The 12,235-nt window shown below is 44.7% G+C and overlaps 1 protein-coding gene and 1 pseudogene across 1 annotated transcript in view; one reads left to right on the forward strand and one right to left on the reverse strand.

The window, feature by feature from the left end:
* Positions 1-286: 286 nt before the first annotated feature.
* Positions 287-12,235, reverse strand: part of kdn (citrate synthase) — a 52,769-nt gene continuing 40,820 nt past the window's right edge. The window contains exon 9 of the mRNA XM_084595312.1: positions 287-2,831. Coding sequence (XP_084451438.1) covers positions 2,667-2,831 — 165 coding nt within the window. The 3' untranslated portion in view covers positions 287-2,666. The remainder of the gene's footprint in view (positions 2,832-12,235) is intronic.
* Positions 4,483-5,903, forward strand: LOC146200002 (uncharacterized; annotated as a pseudogene).

Below are 12,235 nucleotides of genomic sequence, written 5' to 3' on the forward strand. Positions count from 1 at the left end.
CCTCGCTGCCAGTTCTACCTTGAGTCCATCCCTCGTTATCTGCTCTCCTAATTTGTGAATTAGCTCATCCCATCCATAACTATATATCACTCCATCAGCATTTATTCTAAGGAGGCCACCCAACAAGTTCACTGCTGTAAAGAAATTCAAACTTTTTGCACTCCTCAAATCTTCAATTGCAGATTGCATTTGGCCATTCCCTGTTCACCAAAGCACTGCAGCATTTATCGCTCTCCAGAACGATGCCTGCCTTGGTGCTTCCCAACATGATAATGAGGCACACGTATACAGGGTTTACCATATTGTGTTTATTCCAGATATCACACTGAATGGAGTAGGCATAGCTTATTTTACACAGCATTCTGCTAATTACAGCTTGCTATGTCCTCACAAAAGGCTACCGAGAGTTAACTACCATTGCTTACTAGTATTGCTGACTCACTTTTAAGACTGGGCAGGTGGTGCTAGGCAGAATCATACAACCCTACAAAACCAAATTATCAACACATCTGCAGAATAGGGACACAATAAAAGAAGGCAACTAGCATTTGCAAATAAATTACGAAGGTTACAAGTGGTCTAGCATGGATTCTCTTGGCTGTAAAAATAAACCTTCCCTCTCAAAATAAACCTCCACAGTTAGCAGCCAGGCGTAACCACTGACAAGGGCTGCGTGGCTGCCAGTTTGTACAAGACGTGCAGTGCGTGCCTAAAAACGCTAGTGCCCTTGCCTGCCACTAGGGAGAGCAAACTGGGACCCACTGGCAGTGTTACGAAAGGCTGCCCATGAGAAGACCTAACCTCCAGCTGGGAGGGTGTAGCTTCGTTAAATTAATTCTGCTAACTGAAAAACAGTTAAGCTGGACGTCAGGTCTTCAGAAGCAGACTGACATGGTCAAACGAAAAGAAACAACCCGCCACCTTCTCCCATCCTACCACGCAAAAAGTATTTAGAAGTCCAGATATAGTTACATGCTGGGTGTATTCATGGACATGAAAAGAATGAAAAGATGAGAAGGGCCTGTTGCTCTTACGCAACAAGCAGACGGGTAAGACAGACCTGCCAGATGAAAGCTGAAGAATTAAAATGGCACAATTTTCGTTTTCTTCTTTCCTATGCCATTTTTCAAAACAAATTCTCCAGGCCAGGGGGATGCCAAACAACAATGGCGCGCAACAAAAACTGCACTTACCGATTATGCGAGCTAAAACACAGGATGAAGGAGGTCAGTGCTGAACATCCTTCAACAACATTAACAAAACACAGAAAATATTGATGCAAATGTTGCACAGTTAATGAGACTTCCGCTTACATACAGTGCTACACATACTTGCACACATGCACACACTGACGGAACCGAGCAAAGGGAAATAAGCAGCAACGCTGTCGGGCTCAATGAACTGCCCCTTAGCCGGCGATGGCCCAGAAGAAGCCATCGCGCAGCAACGTCGGTAACGTGAGTGCAACTTGCACACGATGTAGACACAATCGCTAACAATGCGGCCATCGGCCGCCACCACCACACCATACGTTCAACTATATTCCAATGAAGGTTAAAGTATGAACCCACAACTACAGCCAAGTAACCTCGACCGAGACACTGCGTATACACATAGGACACGCATCACATATTCACACTTGCGTACAAGGCAAACCCAAGAGCAAGGAAAAGAAAAAAAAACTACCTGTCTGTTCCTGCTTAACCCCAACTCTATTTTCCACATGCACAGTGGACATCCAGAAGGTTGAGAGCTTTCGAGGTATTTACGTAACAAAGCTGTTGAGAATGAGCAGTCAAGGTGACAGTTATTGAGAACGCGTATGCCAGGCACTGAAATGATGCAAGTGAGAGGGGTTCTCGTCAAAACCTAGGGCATCTAGTACAGGAAACACCATCTTCAACATTCAGTTACATATCTTATTTCACAAGATTTGCTTCGAGGAAACTCCCGCGATCAATACAACAAGCTACGATCTTTACCATGAGCAGCATTCCCTCGATGAATTTCTCAATTCTACGAAACAATCTGCAACCGCTTCTGAATTCATCCGTGTCGAAGTCCGACCGCGGGCTCCAGGTCACTTTGCTATGCCCCTTGGAGAGCTTGTCACCGTTTGACGCAGCAAGCTGGCTCAACGTGTCGGCTACTAGTGTTTACAGTGATTCCTAAATGCACTTGCAACACTTGCACTCGATGGCAGATTTCCTCCGAGGATTTAGCAAAGACTAGGCAAGGGGAAGGAGGCAGGCCCAGTGGCCTGCCCAAGATTGTCACTTCCACTCGCGTGCCCACCTCTAAAGCACATTGCTACGTGCATACACAAGTTCCACAATTCACACGCGTTTCAACAAAACGAGGCAGCAATGACAAAACAGCAATGCGGTCGGGGGTGGTGTTAAGGCAAGGCATGAGAAACCAAGAACAAATAATAAGACGAGGGGGGAAGAGGGGCAAAAAACAACAAAGAATGCTGCAGAAAAAAGAAGTATAGCACGTGAGAGGCAAATGTAGGGGTAACACAACAAAAGAATGGAAGCTGTTCCTCAGTGTCCTCACTGCAGTGGGATGGTGCTCGAGAGGAGAGAGGAAGAGAGAGAGACAGACGGTGGAGGTGCAGTTTCCTCTTGCTGGACTTCCGCAGAGGTAGCAGAGCCACGCATTGTTCACTTGTAGCCGACCAGCTTCATGAGGCCCTCGGATGTGAGGGACTTTGGCCGCTCGATGGGTAGTCCAAGGGCACGGTCCCAGATGAGAGATGAGAGGACACCGAGGGCCCGGGAGACTCCAAACAGCACCGTGTAGTAAGACATCTCCTTCATGCCGTAGTACTGCAAGCAAAAGGTGTGCACTCACAATGAGAAATGGGAAGAGAGAGCTGCAGGATTTTTCCACAACCAGGATTATGCAGCCAAACAGAGAACAAGAGGCGAACAAATGGTCCGAAACATGCGAACCACGAGCATCAGCACCCTTAGCACAAAGGGTGCTCACATAACAACAAAAGCTGATCGACCCCGCATTGCGGGCGTGGGCCTGCCATTTGCTACGGTACTTGATCAGAGCACTTGCCAAACCTTTTGCAGTAGTTCGGGTTTCCGTAAACACATACTAGGAATACACGGAGGAATGGTGCTGATGCATTTCACATGGGACCGAGGAAAAACGCTTCAGCTCCAGCAAACACCTGTGAAAATGGCTGTAAAGCCAAAGATTAGTACAACAAGCACAATATTATGGATTATAGGCTATACTGAGCTCTCCCCAAGTACAGTTTTCACTTCATGTATCGGACATACTTCGCCCTAAAACAAACACATCGAACCCCTCAGAGCCAAAAGATGCCTGCTCAAATGGCAAGCTTTGCCGCACTACACAAGTGACTGCTCATGGTGCAGCAAGCATTACTGAGAAGATTTGCGTTTTCATTTCTCAACATGAGTCTACTTGCACGTGAAGAGATCCACGGTGGGCAGCTCGCGCTTCACTTCCCACATCCCTCAACAATGCCCGGGAGAAGCGGCGCAAACGGCTGTAGCCTCACAGTAGCCATCCAGTGCTCATGTCGGCTGTCACGGGAGTGATGAAAACAGCAACAGCTTCTGCTTTGAGAAGCACCATTTTCCCCACTACACAGCTGTGATGTGGGGAAGCTACCCTTGCTGTGCTGGGAAGGCCGCCTAATTGGCGCTCATGTTTTGTGGCCTTTGGAATGTGCCGCTAACACCTTTGAAGCGGAGCAAAAACAGTGAACTGTATGTTATGAATTTTGGCTATAGACCTTTGCATGGGGCGAGGAGTATGTCAAAACGCCTCCTCTCTGGATTGTTGCAAACCAGTTCCCCTGCTGCTTCCACTGCACTGACGTCAGGCGCACACAACAGCCCAGCGAGCATTATGGAGACGCCCAGGGGGCCCTCGTTGCAAAGGTCTATATGAAAATATTTCTTTTTCGATCTTGCATAGCACTAATTACATGCACTCGACAGCACCGGGCCAAGTCACCGTCGGCTAAGGTGCTAGGCCACATTCAAAAGGCAATTTTTGTACCAAAGGTTCTTTTTTTTTAAATTGTAATTATCTGCACACATTCAGGTACACGTTGCAAAAAAATTATGGTCCTATCATGACTAGTTTGGGCGTTGGAGCCAGTTTTTGAATGCTTATCTTGGTGCTCTGAAACCTAAACTAAATTGCACCAGTTTCTGAAACTACTAATGTTTCTTAAGTATGATTATTTTATTCAATATAGCTTATAATTTTGATATCTGCAAGAGTAATTGGTATCCTTAATTTTAGTTACGATTTTATTATTCTTTTACAATTTTTTAAAGCAACCACGCAGGGGATGACTGACGCTGGAAGAATGTTCGTTGTTTACATTCGTCTATGCTTTGTTTAGACACTGTTTAGGTGCCAGAAAAGTTCTTAGATACTTTAGCAGGTGCTGAGATACAGCAATTAGACAGTATTTCATCTGGTATGGCCAAGTTTCGAGCTCAGAAAAGGCGGAAATGCGAGTTTGCTCAGAACCGACACATTACGCAGCGTCAGTCTGCTTGACCACCAGACGTGGGTGTTTTGGCAAATGCGAAGTTTGGGAACATAGAAAAAATGTATGAAGCCCTGCTACAGGATTCTACACTCCAAGGGAAGAGCATCGTTGACACTGATATCCTTTGTAAATCATCTTGGAAAGCAAAACAGCGCACTTCAAACAGCGCTATGTTGTTCCCTTTCTGTGTCTGTGTTTTGAAGCACGCTGTTTTGCTTTCCAAGCTTTCTTCAATGTTTTCCTTCCTGGCATGCCCTGAATGCATGAATACAGGACCGACGCTCAAAGAATGCACTCACCAAGGAGTATGCTATACCTAAGCAGTGGTGTGTGTGGAGTGTGGCTTCGAGCATTCATTTAACACAGTGAAAAAGGTGGTGCATGCAATATTCGATTGGATGTACACAATGCACCAGTTAGGGAAGGGCCATGCAGGTGTGTCAACATTCTGCAAGGTGATGAACATGCCTCCCCCTTCATGACATTTTGCCTACAACCGGATATCATCTCAGCTCTCAGCAGTGGCTGGAACAGTAGCGTCGGAATCTATGGTTAATGCTGCTGCAGAAGTTCGTCGTGTGGTGGGGAGCGATGAGTGCGGTGTTTCAGGTGATGGAACATGACAGAAGCATGAACATTCTTCTTAGAACAGGTGTGTGTTAGTGATTTCTGTTGACACAGAAAAAGTCATTGATGTCAAGGCTCTTTCGAGCACAACACAAGGCTAGCAAAACAAAAACAAGTTAAGCCCAAAAAGTGTTTTATTCCAGGAGTGGAAGGCAAGTCACACTTCCTGCCATATAAACCATAACAGTAGTGCAGGCGGTATGGAGACAGCTTGTGCAGGATATTTGAGAGGTCACAAGAAACAAGATGCTTGAAGTACCTGGACTACTACGGTGATGCCAAGAACTATGCCACTGTGAAGGATATGTATGGAGATAACAGCGTCAAAAAGCTTGAATGCATTGGACATGTCCAAAAGCGTGTTGGCTGTCACCTGAGAAAATTCAAGAAAGCTGTGTGTGGATTTGACGGTAAGGGAAAGTTAACCGATGCCCTTATTGACCGCTTGCAAAACTGCTATGTGATTGCCAGAAGAGCTAATCTGGGAAACCTTTCAACAACGAAACACTGCAGTTCTACTGGCGTGCAGCCAAGGTGCAGCCTATGGCTGCCTCGACCCAACACCTGGTGCGAATACAATCGGGTTGAAGCTCATGGCCAAAGGTGGTACAGTGAAATCTCGTTACTACAACACAACATTAACGAATTTTTCAAATTAACAAATTTTTCTAGAGTCCCCGGGTTCCTACATTTTCAATGTAAAATTATCTCAGTATTGTGAATTTCAGAATAGCGTATATTTCAGAATAACGTACATATTTTATTTTTTTTCTATAATCTAGGAACATCAGTATTACGAATTTGGTTAAATTAGCAGCGCCGCAGCTTGCTACTGTCGCTTGAAACAGAAACCGCCGTTTATGTGTGTATGGTACCCGTGGTGTAGCTATCATCATCAGCATATCTAGTACCAGCTCCTAGCACCACCACGAAGCTGTGGTTTATTACGCAGTATCCAGCAGGCTTAGCCTGGACTAGCCGCCTGCCTTTTTTCTTCCTGTGTTGTTGTCGTTCCCAGGTCCGTCGTTCGTGCCATTCGCGCATGCGGGACGATGGTACTTTTCTTTTTATGTCATGAATTACCTTATTACGAAGTTCGTGAAAGATTGGAGATGATTGTAGCCAGCAAAGTGTTAAGAAGATAGGAACGCAGCTGCTTTAACTGCAAGAAATCCACCCTGGGAAAAAGTGAATCGGCCTCTACAGACAGCTAGCATTGCCCCATCGACCCCCACGATCATTTCGAAAGAACGAGACAAGATTTTCAAACTTCAGAGAGCACTGGTGATGACGTCTATTGAATGGACAAAGTCCGTACTTTCATCGCTCGGTGCACTCCCGCACCCGATGATGTGTTGCGCAAAGTGAAAGGTGTATGTGCTGCAGTGACGTAATGTAGTGTGCGGTTGTGTTTGCTGCACGCAGCGGAGGAAAATAATTGATTTCTTCAAATAAATCAGCTTTGGAGTTAGTTGGAGTTAGTGCAACATTTTCATTTGAGGCTTCACTTGTCTACACATGTGCCTACTGCCTAGGTACGTCATTTCCATACCTAGGTTTGACTGCTGGCCTATAATTGCAGATTTTTCATTGCAGCAATATTTCAGAATAACGAATGATTTTTCACGGATCTGCGTGATTCATTACATCGAGATTTGACTGTATGTGTAAAAAGGAGGGCTTCCAAATGATATAAATAATTAGGGTGAAAGCTGTGTACAGTGATCTGTGTTCAGACGAGCTCCTACCAATGTGCCTACATGGCAAAACACAAAACGCAAATGAGAGTTGCAATGGGCAGATATAGCAGCGGGCTCCCAAGGAGGTGTATGTAAGATTTCCTATCATTTGGTTCGCCTTGCATGATGCTGTAGCACACTTCAATAATGGCAGTGTAAACACCCTGAATACAGTAGTAAGCAAGGCTGGTATTGAACCAGGGTACTGCATGACAAGGGACCATCCCGAATGCAGAAGGCTCTACGCAAATCAGCTGATGAGACAAAACGGGCTAGGAAGAAACAAAGGGCAGCGACACTAACAAAAGGAGACTACTGCATCTCAAGAGGGCCCCAGCTGTGAGCCTGGTGCATTTGAGAGCTGTATATATGTTGTTTTTCACATCTATAATATATTTTGAAATCTTATTTGCATTTTTCTCAAAACAAGATTCTTCTCCACCTCTTCATACACAAACTGTGATAAATTTTTTCTGAACAAGTATTTCAAAAGGAAATTTTGGCCACCAATTCCTTATGTACAGATGTTTGCAATGAACTATGATAAATTAAATCTATTGAGAATCATTTAATTTACAGCTTATTTTTGAAAAAAATGTGGTGGATGATTTTTTTGCGTTTTGTTTGATGTTTCAATGATTAAATTCTAGGGGTGCGCGAATAACGACTAGTGCCTCTCGAAGCAAATATCAAATCGAATCAAGAAAACAACCCGAATATCGAATCAAATATCAAGTAGTAACAAATTTATTCAAGCATATGCCAAAGTGCTTTTTTTAAGCTCTGATGCAAAAAAAAAAAAAAGCTGCTGCACGTGGCCTGACAACAGCTTTTCTCGCCTTGACGTGACAACGTTGCCAGCGGTAGAAAGGTAGAAAATAGTTTTTCACTTGGAGCTTGCATTGCTAGTATGGCCAGGTATTTCATGCCCATTCTGCACAGACCAGGGAAGTTCTGCTTGCCCGTTTTTCTCCAGAATTCAAGCTCTTCATCCCTGCGGCAAACTGGCTCTCGAAAGTACCACTTAAGAGGGAGATGCCCCTCTTAGAACTATTTCTTTTATTTATGGGCGGACTTGCACCATTTGTACATTTTATTGTGCCGATTCCAAAACTGCAAACTGTTTCACCTATAGCAGATGGCTTTAAATATGTTAAGGAAAGCTGGTCTTTTGTTTGGAGGAAGCATGGCTTCTAAATATTAATCTTCCGGAGAAGATTTCTATATGTAAATGATCTAGAATCAAAAAAAGGCTGCAGTAAAGCATAAATGAGCATTCCAGGGTGATTTAGATGAAAGTTATGTTTTGTCAAACTTGCCAAAAGAAAGGCTTGTTTTGGTGACCGAAAGAAATAATCTATTTCGTATAGTTTTAGTAAATAAGCAGTAGTTGAAAAGTTGTGTTACTAAAGAGCTTGTGAGTCTATCATTGAAGAATTATAGCGACAGAAGATACAAAACCGGAAATAAAACTCCTCCAAAATTCTGTGTCCAAAATGCAATATTAAGAAATCGGCAAAAAAATGATTTTGGCCTACTTCTGTATTTCCAAGACTAACAATAACTCGTTCAAGTGAGTTCTGACTGGTTTCTGTTGTGGATGCACAGTTTACCGTTGAAAAATTGCCCCTGCTACCCGGAAACAAGTTTATTTCGTCAAGGTTTGCGATTCCACATGCGACGCGTCACAGCGTTTCGCGACCGCTGCTGCAGTTGCGCCAGTCATTTTTCCTAGTGCTCGGTATGTTGTGCCTGTGGAAGTTATTTAAGTATCATTTTTTAATCTGCCCTGTCATGACTGCGCTGAACGTACGTGGCAGAAATCGTCTCGATGAAATCGTTCGCGCTCGTCAATGTGACGCCGAGCAGCACCAGCTACGCCGTTATCGGCTCATCGCGGAGCGTCGGCGCTTCGTCACTGATTATAGTTAACAAGATGCGGCGAAGCCGCAACACCGGCGCGCCTCTACTCTATCTTTCTTCGCTTTTATGTCAGTATCACGCCCGAATAAATATTTTCCACGCTTTATGCCGTGATTGTGATGATGGAACGGAGCTAAGCCGGCTAGGCCTAATTGTGCTACCTTTTCAAAATGGCGCCAAGCTGCAAGCAGTAGACACCGGCAGCCAACCAAAAGTGGTCAGTTTGGTCACATGCTCTCAGAGCCCAATAGCAGCGCGTGTTGTGCGCAATTTTGTCCCTTTATTTCCCGCTTCGGGCGTTTGCTCATGGATGGCATTCGAGATGGGGGAATAGCCTGAATCACGATCTTTCGAACGAGACCAAAATAATGCCGGTGGAAAGCGAATCTATCGAACTGCGGCCGGGCAAATCTCAGCACTATTTGACCTCAATTTAAAAGGCCAAGCGGTCAGATTGGTGTCAGTTCTATCACGTTTATGCTATTGAGAATTTCCGCTTGCTGTGCGGCGGCTGTAGAAAATGTGTGCCACAAGATCAGAAAACCGATGACTGCATTGAAAAATCTGGAGAAGATGGAGGAATTGCAGATCTCGCATCGGTGCGTTCACCTGAATACCGAATATTCGATACCACAAATACTAGGTATTTGATTTGCGAATAAAATAATCCAGAAAACTTGCTATTCGATTTATATTCGAATATTCGAGCATTCGAACACCCCTATTAATTTCTGAATATTCACTGCATTACATTTATCCTAGTTCATTGCGCAGGTCACACATTCAGCTACATAACTGCCAAAGCTTTCCTCAATTCAGCCCTCCAGTTGTTAATTACCCTTGCTGGCGTGACTAGCAATTTTAAACATACTTTCGAGTAAAACTAACTCCTTAAAAAATAAACTGAACCAATAGTTGTATTTTAAATACTTTGACAAGTTGAATAAAACATCCTTAATCAGAAAATAAAGTTATTATAGCCCTCCCTGCTGATATGACAAAACATTTTCCGTGTGTGGCCTCCCACCCTTATCCAATATGCTTGGTGTGTACATGAACTCGCTTCTAGCGAGTAAGTATAACAGCGGCACCTAGCATCGAATTATTGTTCGAGATACCTGCTTGTGTTTGATTCCATTGCCTTTTACAGTCGAGAGCTTTGCTTATTTTTCATCTTCGATGAGGACTGGAAAACCTTCAACTTCACTGATGCTCCTAGCCGTGCCGGAAGCTTTTTGATCCCAGAATCACCAATCAGTCCGTTCTGCTGTCTAATTTACTGCACTCGACTGCATACACACGAACCCAACAACTGGTTTTTACTTTACAGACTTATTCGACCAGATTCTGACGATTTCATGTATACAGGGCATATGCGTTTACTGTACCACACCTTTACTCTATGCTACCATGTGCCTTTTCTTTTTTTCACCTCCGGTAAGAGCAACAACCGTGATAGCTTGCATGCACAGAATGTACCCTCTGATGGCTCTCCTCTGCCTTAGGAGTTCTTGGTGGAAGGCGGGCAGCCGGAGAAAAGGAAAATGATAATGAAAAAAACGTGTCTTGCAGCCAAACCTGCACTACCGTATCTCGTTGCAGTGCTGCCCATGCAAAGTTTGTTGTTGCAGCATAATTTGACACCTACAGTCGAACCTGGATATATCGAATTTTGGTTATATCGAACTCACAGAATATCCCCTTGAAAATCCTATATAAAAGTATAGGAAAGCCGCGTCATATATCGAACTCAATTTCACCGGTCATTCGATATATCGAACTCCACACCACACACTGGAAAGTGTGCCTTCCCCGAAAACGATCATATCACCCTCGGCCGTTTGCCGCGTGACGTTTTCAAGCCACGCGCAGAAGGAATGAGAGGGGACAGTTTGCACCGCGCCCATTCCCCATAGGCGCACGCATCTGCGGTTATCGTTTCCCGCGCGCCAGCACGTGACATTTGCAAGCCATGCGCGTGAATGAATCAGAGAGAACTGGTGGTAACGAGAGGGGAAAAACGCGATAGAGCAAAGCACAAGGGTGTGCCCATTCTTTTGCCGAGCTATCTCTCTCCTTCCTCTCTCCCGGCCTTCATTCGCAGTAGCACACGCTACGCATGCACCAAACCAGCTCAGCTCGTTTTCAGATAGAATGTCAGACGCTTTCTTCAGCGTGTGTTGCGAACCCTTTGAGCATGGCGGCTGACATGGCTATGGTGCCTGCAGACTTTAGGAAGCGGCAGATCTCTCTCCCTCTCTTTTTGTTTTTGCGAGAGTCATCCATTCTTATTTGTTGTGCTGTACGCATGGCGTAGCGTAAGATATGGTGGCTATGGACGCTAAAATGAGGAGGTTTTTTTGCTTTTTTTTTTTGACTGGCTGTCAGAATGCAGTACAGATTGGTACAGAGCACTGTGAGCCATTAACGGGAAGTATGCAATGTGCCTAGCAGAAATGCTACCGCACTTGCGACATAGTAGCACAGTGTGTTGCACAGCATGCAAGGGGCAGGATCATGAAAACTTGAAAGCTGAGGACATACAGCACCCGGGATAGTAACAGTGGGATTCCGCAGTACAATCGAACCTTTGGGAGTTCCGATTATGATTAACAAAGTCGGTTCTGAGCGAACTTTGCACCTTAAGTCCATAGTTCATCTTAAACATATGCGCACAAATTCCTACAAAATGTCTGCCAATAAATCCAAGCAGAGGACCTTCCAAGTTGGAGAATATGAAGGTGCTATACTTCACAATTTAACTCAAAGCTCGGTATAACTTACCTGAAACCTTTTGTTTTGGATGATACAAATGTGCATAGATGGGTATGTTTAGAAGCAATGCAACGACTGTCGGGACTCGACGGAGTTTGAGAGGACAAAATTCTCAATGAAATCAATAAACTTAAATACAGCACTTTCTCGATGTCAGGCCCCAGGTACCTCCTCTAGGACATCGTCATCAGCAGCAGCAGCCGAACTATACCCAGTGCAAGGCGAAGGCCTCTCCCATATTCCTCCAATTAACCCAGTCCTGTGCTAGCTGCATTCACTTGACCCCCGCGAACTTCTTAACCTCATCCGCCCACCTTACTTTCTGCCGCCCCCTACAATGCTTTCCTTCCCTTGTAATCCAATTTGTTACCCTAAGCGACCGTCGGTTGACTTCTCTACGCACTACATGCCCTGCCATGTCCATTTCTACTTTTTGATTTCCACTAGAAAGCCAGTAACTTAAGTCAATTCTCTGCGCGCTTCCCATCTCTATCTAGGTATCCCCCCCATTTCCTGGCCTTGTCGACGGCCCCTGTGCAGTTCAGAGCATGCTCTTCACTTTCTGGCTCTCATTAGTCATCACTGCTTGCATCATCTGCAGAAATCAGTTGATGAA

The sequence above is a fragment of the Amblyomma maculatum genome, chromosome 2, assembly GCF_055883805.1.
Source record: "Amblyomma maculatum isolate TAMU_Amacu chromosome 2, ASM5588380v1, whole genome shotgun sequence".
Taxonomy (NCBI): domain Eukaryota; kingdom Metazoa; phylum Arthropoda; class Arachnida; order Ixodida; family Ixodidae; genus Amblyomma; species Amblyomma maculatum.